The sequence below is a fragment of the Siniperca chuatsi genome, linkage group LG18 (genome assembly GCF_020085105.1).
Source record: "Siniperca chuatsi isolate FFG_IHB_CAS linkage group LG18, ASM2008510v1, whole genome shotgun sequence".
Classification (NCBI taxonomy): Eukaryota; Metazoa; Chordata; class Actinopteri; order Centrarchiformes; family Sinipercidae; genus Siniperca; species Siniperca chuatsi.
In genome coordinates, this window is record NC_058059.1 from 23,682,694 (window position 1) to 23,695,593 (window position 12,900).

The window sequence follows — 12,900 nt, forward strand, 5'->3', positions numbered from 1 at the left end:
GGACCTTGTTTTAATGCTCTGTCTTTTATAGTATTCCGTCATTGTATTTTATTTGGTTTCTTTTGGAAAGCCCTTTGTGCTCTATGCTTGGCAAGTGCTATGCAAATAAAATGTATCATTATTATAAATTTATAACCTGAATCCCATTTTTCTTATGAATTATATTAACCATTGCTGCATGGACACCAATAACTGAATAGCCTGAACACCAATAACATAAATAGTAGCCTACAATTTTGCCTACTATCTAGACTGAACTTTACATAGCTAAAGGTACGACTCAAAGTTAGTGGTGTTTGCTAGGATTATTAACTGCCTGATCAGTTTATCACATCATACTTTAGCCCCTTTACTAGTAATATTAAGTGGAGTCTTTAACAAGGCTAGTCACACCCACTGTGAGCTACCGCTGCAAAAGTTAAACATTTAATGTCATGTTATGGTCCATTTTACATTAACAATGCAGCATTGCATTTGAAGAGACAATGCTAGCTAAGTAAAAAAAGTACAGTCAGCCAGTATTTAGCTGGTGTTTGACTCTCATACAGTTGGGCTCCCATTCATTGTTTTGACACCGGCTTCCCATTCATTATTATCCAACTCTCTCGATGCCCAACACACATCTGAAACCATTGCTCCTAGCCAGAGTTCAATCACAAACCTTAAACCTTTGCAGGCAAAAAAAAAAAAGAAGCTAGCAAGCATGTCAGCTTTAGCAAACCAAGGCTGTGAAGACGGAGTGGAGGGAAGTGGAGATGGCGTCCTCTGTGGATCTGTTGGTTCTGAAAGCAAACAGGTGGGGCTCCAGGCTGGCTGGGATGTTGTTCTTTAAGTGCGGGAGAACCAGTTTCTTAAAACCTTCATCAGAATGGGGGTAAGAGCCACAGAGCAGTAGTCATTTAGACTAGACACTGCAAACTTTTTAGGTACAGGGACGATGGCTGTCTTGAAGTAGGTGGGAACGATCTCCTGTGTCAGTGATATGTTAAAAATGTCAATAATAACATCAACTAGCTGACTGGCACATGTTCTTAGTACACGGCCAGGGATGTCATCCGGCCCAGCAGCTTTACTCATATTCACTCTCGGCAGGATTCTTCCCACATCCGCTGTGGATAATGACAGTGGCTGGTCTTCTAGAGGTGGAGTAGACTTTACAGCTGACTCTTGGGGAGATCAAAACGAGCATAAAATGTGGTAACGTGGCCTCACACATGATGCTCCTGCTTTTGTAGTGTGTTGTTTTTGATTGCCTGCCACATATCTTTGGTGTTGAGGTCTCTCTCCAGTCTCTCCTGATGACTCAGCTTTGCCTCCTTGATGCAAGCTTTCAGTCTTGCTCTGGCGGTGATGTAAGCTTCCTTGTCTCCTGACCGAAAAGCAGCTTTTTTTGGCTCTGAGTAGAGCCCTCACCTCTCCATTCATCCAGCCTTTCTGGTTGGGGAATGATTTATTACTACCTACACCATTGGGTCTACCTATCCACAGCATTCTCTTTAGCTAATGGTAATCCAACTGTAGCAAGCTCACTACAACCAGGTCCGTGACAGACAGAGACATAGGCAAGAGGAGAGAGTTCACGGGCTCGCAGGCCGCTTCATTTGTATCACAACAAGCATTCAACCAGAATTAGCCATCACTGTTACACGCACACAGTATGGCACCAAGGAAACAGGCAGCAAAAGGACAGGGAAAGCATGGCAGAAAAGTTGGAGGAAAGTTTAATCAGTGGAGGGAGGAAAGAATGAAGGGTGCAATAAATGAATATAATAAGAAGATGCTGGAGACAGGACAGAGGGCAAAAAAAAAAGGTTTTTGCCAAGGGCATGGAATGTGCCAAAGTCAACATTAGAGAGGCAAGTGAAAGGGAAAATAAGTATCTAATATAATAATATAAAATAGCATAATACAATTGTTCTTCAATTAAGTGGAATTGTTTGGTGTCCTTTTTAACAATCAGTGTCCAATTTTACTTGAACATGTGATCGGAGTGAGGTAGGGGTTCTTGATGAGTTTGAAGGTCCAAAGTATTTTACTTGGCAACAAATTTTCTTTATAGAAATATAGCAGAGATCCATAACAAGTTCTAAAAGTAACACTTAAAGTAGTCTTCAGAATTTTAGGTGGTTTTCTTGGTAATCTACCAAAAAGTGTCCCAAATTATCTGACTCTGTACTCAGTTTACAAATCAATGCACACGGTTTACAAGTACAAATATCTTATGAATCCGAGAGCGCAGTTTATAACACAGATGGTTATAACAATGGCAGGTTGTTTTTTTTCTCAGCTGACCCCAGGGTAATGTACAGTAATGTAAGGCCAGACATTTCTGTTTTGAGAGTTAATAGCAGTGTCAAAAGATTCAGTCATCTTTATTACTGTGTATGATTATGTAATGTCACTGTCCTAATGCAATATTTAGTTCCTTGGCAAACTAACGTGCAACGAGCATTAGAAGTGTCTCTACTTTAGGAAAAAAAAACATCTGCAGTAATAGTAAGTCATGGGAAGTGTGCTGATGTCTGATGAGTATTACTCCATTAACATGATTGTGTTCCAATCTGCGGTTAAACACACGAATTGTTGTGAACACCGGTCCATTCTGGTGTTTTTTTCCCCCATTTGCTACCACCCATCGTTTTGTGTTTCTCTGCAGGTACAAAAGGATAAGAATGCAAAACTCTATAATAATAATAATAATAATAATATTATGTTCGTGTTGCATCAAAAGTAAAAGTGCATATTCTATACATATAGAATATATGAATCAGTTACATGAATAACAGATGTGGGATCTAGAAAGCACCTTTTAGTGAAAGCATGATCACAACCTAATCCAATTAGTGTAATTTCGGGGGTTAAGGTACAACAATTCCTGATTTTAGGTGAGAGGTGGGAGCTGGGAGGTGGGAGGTCAGGCTGAGAGGTGGGAGGCAAAACTTAGAGGTGAGAAAATTATTGTACTGACTCTCAGAAAGAGTATAAATATTATGCTGTTGCAGGAAACACATCTTAAACCTAATGACATTTCCAGGGTTCAAAATCGTTTGCATTAACCTGTTGTGGCATCAGTTGATATACTCGTACAAAAGGAGTTATGATATTAATCAGACATAGCATAAATGAATCAATTGAAAAGACTGGCTCCAACAATGAAGGACGTCTAGCTTTCTGCTATACGTCCATTCATTCAAACAGTTGCATTCATTAGCCTATATGCCCCAACTTCGAGGCTGAATGTTTTCCCTCAATTACCTCACAATTATTGACATTAAGTGACTACAAACTAAATGTTGGTTTGGACACCAATGTTTTTGTAAACAATAACCGCAATAAATCTTCAATCTTGATCAAGCTCTCAAGAATCTGTGTCCAAAGCACTTAATCTCTTTATCACGGACTTAAACTTAACTAATGTGTGGAGGGTGCATAATCCATCTGCTAAAGACTATACCTTCTTCTCCACCAGACGTCTCTTACATAGATTACATTCTTGTATCCTCTAGTAACAGTCATATCTACTTTTAATTATGGGAATATCAAAAATAAGGCTAAGAGATGGAGGTCCACCATCACCACCCATCTAAAAAAACGACACAATTGAGAACAAAACTAAATTTAAACAAAATAGCGTCTCAGATATGACAGTGGTTTGGGCCTCCATCAAGGGTTTCATACAAAATAACGGCGTATGGTTCAGTTCCCATCTACATAAAATCCGGCTTCAAAAGATTTTCACCCTAGAAGAACAATTTAATATTTTGGAGAATGATCTTAAAAGGAGATAAACCATAAGTTCAAAACAAAACAAGTGTAATTAAATTATATATTAAGAAGCAGGGCAGAATATATGATCCATATAACCAAACACAGAAGGCAGCAGACCGAGCCATCGTTTGGCACTAACTTTTAAACAACAAGGTCCATACCAGAGATCAGATGCTTAACATGGAGTAATATCTTCAACTAATTATTTAAGGAACTGTATACAAGTGGCTCAGTTCCTTCTGACGATGACTTCACCATTTTTTTTTTTTTTTTGGTGGATTGGACCTCCCTACATTGTCAATAGACTCTCCTATTACACTGGATGATCTACTTAAAGCAGTCACAGCTACAAACAAGGGCTGTACACCAGGTATAGATGGCATACCTGTGGAACTTTACCTAGCACTTTGGGATATTCTTTAACCAGTATGGTTAGAAACACTTAATTATGCTACTGAAAATGGTATTTTCCCTAAAAACAGTTCTATCCACAGTTATACCTAAATCCAGTAAGGAGCCCTTGGAATGTGCCAATCACCATCCAATCTCATTGATAAATGTCGACCTCAAGATATTTTACAAAGTCTTAGCCAGTATACTTGAAATAGTGGTTGGGAAAATAATTAGCCCAGATCAAACGGGCTTTATCAGGGGACGTCTCGTCTCTGATAATATTTGCTGGCTCTTACACACACTGAGTGCAACACATAAAATCCCACATGCCTGTGGCCTGCCATTTCTGAACACTGAAAAGACGTTTGATCGTCTTGAATGGCCATATCTTCGAAGGGTTCTAAAAGAATTTAAGTTCGGAAATAAATTTATCAATATGATTCAAACACGGCATGCTAATTCTTCAGCACTGGTATGTGTGGGAGGAGGCTTCTCAGATTTATTTGACATAGAACGGGGCACACGGCAAGGGGACCCTCTGTCCCCTTTAATCTTTAACATATTAATCGAACCACTTGCACAATTAATTAGAAACTGTCCTCAGATTCCCCCTATTACAATATGTGCAACATCACATTCAATTTCATTCAATTCATTTACATGGCAGATGTTCAACAAATTCTCCCCTATGTTTTAAAAACACTGGAGCACTTTGGATATCTCTCAGGATACAAGATTAATCTGTCAAAATCAGCACTGATGCTGATTAATACAGACAAAGGTAAGGTGTCCTTCCCTCCCCAGATTAATGCTACAAATGAGGTCCTTTACTTGGGTATTAAAGTTAGTACTTCCCTATCATCTATAGCTAAAATAAGTTACTCTTTAATTTTGAAAAAAATAGAAGATATTAAAAGATGGAGACACCTGCCATCATCAGTCCCAGCCCGTATATCGGTCATCAAAATGAAATCAAATCTTATCCCGCGTAAATTTTTTCAGCTCACTGATCCCACTTGTACCTCCAGCAGGATATTGGCAAAAACTGGACTCCTTATTATGATGCTATGTCTGGAATGGTAAACGACCCAATATAAAGTGGTCAGCTCTTCAATTCAAAAAGTCTGATGGGGGATGAGCATGTCCAAAATTTTAACTGTATCACTGGGCATTTGTATTAAGAAGTTTCAGCTATTGGATGGAGGAAGATAAAGTTTCATCAAGGAAAAATATGGAACAAGAGTTAATAGCGGCAATAAGATTAAAGGATTTTCTCCTTATAGGTATGTCTAGCAAAAAATGCGGTTTATATTTCGGTCCAAATTTAACTCATACTACAAGTGTTTAGAGCAGCAGAAAGTAAAGTATGGTGCAAATCATCTCCGATATGGAACAATAGTCACCTTCTATCTGGGGGGAAACCATTCACTAACAAAACTTGGGAGGATAAAGGTATTACAACTCTTCAAGACATTAATGGACTTAACTTTCAAGAACTTGTCTCTCCATATTATATTGATAAACACTCTTTTCTTCTACTTCAGAGTAAGGTCAGCTTGTAAAGCCTTTGGGGTTACCTGGGGGTCAGATTTAAAAGATCATCCTATTTTAAGTTGAATACAGAGTGCTCCAAGACAGTGTCATATATCTATGATAAATAAAACTCCCAGAAACATATGCCTACATCAGGAATAAAAATTTAGGATAGGTATATACGTGAATTGGGACAAAACTTAGACTAGGATGCAATTTGGGATAATGCTACTGGTGCTTCAAAAAACCCAAATCATCAGTTTATACATTTGAAATTTTGTCATAGAGCATATCTAACACAGAGAATTAGACATCAAATGGGACTGGTACCTGACCTACGGAGGTAAGAGGGGTAGTTGGGTTAAACAATGAAAATGTAATTGGCAAACTTTGGTATTGTCTGTAATTTGTTGGTGTTGCAGTAAAAAATAAGTAATATAAAAACAAGCATGTTACAACAAGTCTGTGCAGTTTGCTGAATATGACTGCTGTATGTACAAGCCACAGTAAATAGCAGGTGGGTTACGATAAGAATACAAAAATGTTCTTGCATGAGGCCCATTGTTTTTTGGTGTATGTGTACAGTGTTGGATCTTAGTCTTGTTAACTTATTCTTTCATTTCTGAATTAAATAAGAATTTTTCTAATTTTATATTGTATTTTATCAGGGCAAAGTTCTAGTATGGCTGCTTAATGTTAAGACAACATTAAACACTGATGACTTTGAGAAGTTTGGTTTATTCAGTTGAGTGAAAAAAAGCATCATATGGTATCACAATGTCCAAATGATAGCCAGCCAGAGGGGTAAGTGAAATGTTTTAAAAAGGGTGGAGCTCTACTCAAAGGGATCAATTAAATCTTGAGTTGTTTTCATCTGATGACATGGGCTTGGGGTTTTCTGGGGTTTCTGTGTGTGTGTGTGTGTGTCTGTGTGTGTGTCCGGTGATTCCACACAGGTGAGCTGACCTTAGCTGTGTACAGGTCCAGCTAAGCAGCATCACGCTCCACAGCCTATCACTGAGAGTACAGGTTCTGTTGCTGGGCGGATGACCCCAAAGGCAGCCAATCAGAGCTCAGGAGCAGCGGGATGGAAGAGCAGCTCTGCTTAGTGCAGGTTTAATGCCCACCAGGTTCCAATGCTGCAGGCACAGCATGGCAGAGGTTGTGCTCAGTGAGTGTGTCTGTATGGGAGTGTGTGTGGAAGTCAGTGCCAAGCTCCTTAAGGTGTCAAGCTTAGTGGGTAAAAATCAATCCCATCTCTCTCCTCACCTCTAATCCAACACTGAAGTTTCTACTTTGTCTGTTGTGTAGTTCCGAGTTAGGAAAAAACATGATTCGGGACCAAAACAGGAACCACTGAACTTTGTGATAGGTTGAGCAGATGTGATGTCACATCACTACAAGTATGTCGTGACGTTACAAGCTGTTTTACTCAAAGCCCAAACTGTCAACCTCATGGTGGAGCTGGAGGAAAGGTCAGGTGACCAATGAAGTCAGTAGGTTTCAATATCTGGGGGACCACGAATGGCAATACATCCAATAGTTTTTGAGATATCTCAGTCTAGACCAAAGTGATGGACTGACTGACTGACACTGCCATGCCTAGAACCACAAAAAAAAGAACAATGGGAAATGATTGTTGGACAAACCAAAATTGTCCATGCCCTCATTACTGTTTGGGGAGAGGAGGCCATTCAAAGGGGGCTGGAGTCAGTGGTTAGAAAAAAAAGGTGGACAAGAAGGTTTCTCTGTGGCAATAATGGAGATACAGCACACAGCCAAACAGTGCAAGGAAAAAATTAAAATGGTGAAACAAGACTATAGAAAAATAAAGAATAAACCAATAACCGTATTGTCATTGTTGTCTGTCTCACAACCGCTGACTTCACTTGCTTTCCAAACAGCACAGTGTCACCTTTAAATGATATCCGAAACATCCCTGTTTGCAGTGGTGGAATGTAACTAAGTAAATTTACTCAAGTACTGTACTTACAGGCAGAATAAGTAGGATTTTTCAAAAAAAAATGTATAGACTCATACAAAATAATCCCTCTCAGTCATCACTTGAAGTGTGTGGTGGTGTCTGTATATGCAGAGACCCTGCCCTCTGCCTGTATTTTTTTTTTAGTTTCTTATTAGTTTGCTGTGTTTGGGACACTTTTGGGCATCAACCTTTGGACATTGGTGTGTAGCCCCCAGCCAAGAACAGCATGCAGGGTGTGAGGTCGGGCCTTTATACGTAGCGACACCCCTGTCTCCATATCTCCTCTGCTCTGTCTGTGTGCAGGGCTGTGTGTCATGTTTGACCAAGGGCGGGGTTGAGCTACACTCACACACAGTGCAGACAGGCCACAGAGCGGAGAGGATGAAGCCTTGCTTCGGCTGCATTCCTTCCTGCAGGGTTGTGCGGAGGTGTGGGTGGTTTTATTTGTGCTTTAGAACATAACCGCCGTGAAACAATCAGAAAACAACGCTTTATATCTCTGATTCACTGCTTTGTTCTCGCCAATGCCACTCCCTCTCTTCATTCATTCAGCTCGCTCTCTCCATCTAGCTCGCTCTCTCTCTCTCTCTCTCTCTCTCTCTCTCTCTCTCTCTCTCGCCCATTGAGACGGGGAGGAGGGGCCAACTTTAAATCAGGTGTTTGCAAACAGCAACTGAAAAATCCTACTTATTCTGCCTTTAAGTACAAATTTGAGGTACTTTACTAAAGTCTTTTCTTTTTATGCTACTTTCTACTTTTATTTCACCACAATTCAGAGGGAAATATTGTACTTTTTACTCTACTACAATACTCCACACTAGTTACTTTACAAATAAAAATTTTTGCATAGAAAATGTATGAAGAGCTTATAAAATATGATGTTTTGCTATGAATTAAACTACCCAACAGTATTTACAAGTATAGCTGAAACTATTAGTCGATTAATTAATTAAGAAAACTAAGTGGTGACTATTTTGATAACTTGTTTAATAATTAATAATTGGGATTTTTAATGCAAAGATGCCAAACATTTCATGGTTCCAGCTACTCAAATGTGAGGATTTGCTGCTTTTCTTTTTAATTATTTTAATTGATTTTTAGTAGAGTTTGGACTATTGGGTGGACAAAACAAGCATTGTAAAGGTGTCTCTTTGGGCTCTGGGTAATTGCGATGGGCATTTCTCAGTATTTCAGAATTTTTACAAACCAAACAATCAATCTATAAATCGAAAAATAATCAGCAGATTAATCCATAATTAAAATAATCATTAGTTGTAGTCCTATGCAAAATAGTTAAACATGACCTCCACCTCAATCAACTACAACAGTAAAATCCTGCTTTTACATTAATGCATGAGTAATAATAATCTAATGAGAGGCCATGTTTCCGCATTGTGAGCACTTTTACTTTTAATACTTTATGTACATTTAGCAACTTAGCACATAGCTGCGTTTAAACCCCAGCAAGTTCCAGTTTAGCTGAACCCATTCTAAACTGCAGAAAAACTAGACAGATGCTAAATGACACAATTACAGCACCATTACCACCAGTAACAATGCAGGAACACACATAAAATGAGAATGTTGCACTGGTGAGTGCTGGGAGGCTTCCCTACATGCTTACCTCGGGACGCTACAATATAAACTAATATAAACTTTGTTAGCATTTATCTTTATGAACCTATATAGATACAATTGTCAGTCATATGAAAAACCGACAATACAGCTACTGGGTCACAATTATCTAAGAAGGAACATATTTGACAAAACATTTGACCTCTCACCAATACATCCCTGCCTTCAACATACTAACATTAAGTTTACAAATAATTAGTAATTACTAACTAATATTTATCCGTTACTGCAAAATGCATACGTACATTTGTGGGTATCCAGAATGTAAATATGGCAATTAGTGTGTTATCTCTGTACTTACAGGTGTGTCTGGCCAGTGAGTAGTTGGATGACACTCCACTTGTCAGTCCAAAGCCCTCAGGCGCCTGTCCACCAGCTCGAGCCCGTGCTGAACCCTTTGGCGGTTCAATCTCAGCGCCAAACTCGGCCCCAATGACTCCCAGCAACACGATGGCAGTGGCCTGTTTACGGCGCTCCTCGTATGAGTTGGAGATCTTCTTGGCATTTGGTGGAAGATTGGACAGACAGCCTGGCAGAGAGACAGAGAGAGAAATGAACTTAAGTGTCTTATAGTGGCTTCTGTTGATTTAGCAGTGTGAAAGCAGTTTAGCAGTGTGACTTTCATTCTCGTTGCCCTTTGGCTTCCCTTTATAGCATTTATTCACCCAGAAAAAGCTAATATTTTTCTGTATAATATGGCCTCCTCTTTCTGTCAGCTGCTGTGTGTCTGCAGTGTAATTATAGATTTGGGATTTTATTTGTTTAATTTTAAGATACATTTTCAACATACATGAGGGACCCACTCAATTTCCCCGGGACCCACTCAAATGACCACCTGTGGGTCCCGGGGACTCACTACATTGAAAACCTATCAACATCACTGCCTTGACCCAAACATGCTCAACCCCAACAATACAGTGAAGCATAATACAGTATAGCATATTACAATACAATACAGTACATGATATTATAGCAGGGATTCTGAATCATTTCTGGCCTTTTTCATCTCATATCTACCACACCCTTATTCAATTATTGTATGAATTTGAGAATTACACTTGTATTTCAATCAGCATGTAGGGAGGTCTAAACATATTGTGCAAAAATGATAATATATTTCAAACCTATTAATATATTTGTGTTGAATAAAAACAGATAAAACAAATGTAATTTTTAGAAATCTCCCACAACCATCGTTGCATTTTAAATTACTTGAAACCAAAAGCTGTACATTTCTTTTTTCCATTTTTCTCTTTCTTCCTTTTCATGGTAAAAGGTGGTTAAAAAAACAGCGGGCCTGTGAGTCTCCAGTGAGGCGATAACAACTGAGCAGGCACACTTCTATTGTCCTGGTATTAATCATTACTTACACACACACACACACACACACACACACACACACACTTATATTCCTCTCAGGGCTGCAGCAGTTCCCCACTGTGTAGACCCTGTTACACGCACACACACAAAAGAGGTTATTTTGGGGTCGTCTCAGTGAACACAATGGACGGACACGCCCACCCACACACACACACACACACACATATATATATATAACAAAAGGGTTTCTACTTGCACGTGTCCAAAATCCTTCCAGAGGTCTGTGAACATGACCGTCTGTATGTGTGTGTGTTTGCACTGTGACTAAAGGCTTTCAGCGGGACAATGAGACGTGTGTGTGTGTGTGTGTGTGTGTGTGTGCGCACGCATGTGTCTGTGTGTGTTTATGAGTGTCACAGTAGGAGATGAGAGCTCCTTACACACCTTGGATCAAAGGCCCATATGGACTACATAAAAACTGTGTGTGTATGTGCACGTATGTGCCTCCACCCTCTGATTTCTATTTCTTATTTTCTCTCTCTGGATGAGCGAGCAAAGCATTATTATGGATTAGTATTGCAGGGGAACAAGCACTGACTCGCTCACCACACACATTCACACTCACAGTGTCACAGTGTGTGAGGAGTGAGGGGTGAGCGAGCACACTGGGTGTGATGAATAGTGAGAGAGACAGAGATGGTCACTGCTGTGTCTACTTCCTGTTGATCTTCATGGACTTTTCTCTTCATGTGTTGGATTTGTTAAGGTTACACGATCCTCAATGAGGGAAGTGTTGGTACTCCACAGATGAATTCATTCATTTGGGTGATTGTTAACTGAACTTTTGTTAGGAGACTGCATTCTCTTTTGTCCCACAATCCTGAGAGCCACTGAACGCAGCATTGGCCAGTCTGACCTGTGACCCGGATGTCACTAAGTCAATAAAAAGGTCAGTGATCATTTGTTCTGTCTCTCTTTCTCCTGGAATCCTTCACTGCGGCGGACAGTGGTGGCTGTCTCTCTCTCAGTTGGACTGCTCACCAGCAGACACCCACCTGAACTCTCTCCTCCTGGCTTTGCAGTGTAATCTGCTCGGCGCAGAAAATGCAGCAGAACAGAAGCCTCCTGATCTACCGCAGCGAGTCTGTAACTCTAGTCTGTTACTCTCAGTTAGCGTTGCGTAATCAGCTAATCAGGAATCTTAGGCAGGCTCACGCATTGCTGCCATAGGAAAGGAGTTCGGCATGTCTGCCCCGAGAAGACTACATGGTGGAGGGGGCCTCTCCCAGAGTTCAGAGAGCCATCAGCTGGGGTTTTCTTGAGCAGGTTGGGGGCACTGTCCAGAGGATATCAGGTTACAGTTACGGTTAAAGGAAGTGATTGGAGGAGAGGTGCGACTGTTTCCGTAATGGATTACGTTTCATAGTAAAAGTTCAGCTTAAGTCACGCAATGAACAAATTCATCTGTGGAGTTCCAATTGTACCTACAGGGGTTTAAGTTGCAGAGCAATTTGACCTCATTCAAACTAAGCTATGTTTGAACTTACCACAATATGAAGTTAATATTTTTTTCAGAGGAGGTGCTCTATATTTCAGTTTAGGCAGTTGTGTGCCTCCACAACTATTAGCTATGGGAAATCCTGCTGAAATAATGATGTTTAATAGGATTTTTCTGTATCACCTGGAGTTTTCAACAACCTAGAGTTTTCAACAACTCAAATAAGCAAACCAGCCTGTCTGGTGGCAGCCACTTTATTAGGTACACCTGTTCAACTGCTTGTTAACGCAAATATCTAATCAGCCAATCAGGTTGCAGCAACTCAATGTATTTAGGTAGACATGGTCAAGACGATCTGCTTAAGTTCAAACCAAGCATCAGAATGGAGAAGAAAGGTGATTTAAGTGACTTTGAACGTAGCATGGTTGTTGGTGCCAGACGGGCTGGTCTGAGTATTTCAGAAATTGCTGATCTACTGGGATTTTCACGCACAACCTTTTCTAGGGTTTACAGAGAATGGTCCAAAAAAGAGAAAATATCCAGTGAGCGGCAGTTTTCTGGGTGAAAATGCCTTGTTGATGTCAGAGGAGAATGGCCAGACTGTTTGAGCTGATATATGAGTGGCTATTTGAGTTGGCAATAACAACTCAAATAACCACTAATTACAATCAAGGTATGCAGAAGAACATCTGTGAATGCACAACATGTCGAACCTTAAAGCAGATGGGCTACAGCAGTAGAAGACTACACCGGGTGCCGGGTCAGCTAA

The 12,900-nt window shown here is 40.1% G+C and overlaps 1 protein-coding gene across 3 annotated transcripts in view; it reads right to left on the reverse strand.

Annotated features, from left to right (window-relative positions):
• LOC122865207 (WD repeat-containing protein 7) overlaps positions 1-12,900 on the reverse strand; it is a 174,773-nt gene that overhangs the window by 60,993 nt on the left and 100,880 nt on the right. For all 3 annotated transcript variants that reach the window (XM_044173313.1, XM_044173312.1, XM_044173314.1), the window contains one exon: positions 9,615-9,842. In XM_044173313.1, coding sequence (XP_044029248.1) covers positions 9,615-9,842 — 228 coding nt within the window. The remainder of the gene's footprint in view (positions 1-9,614; positions 9,843-12,900) is intronic.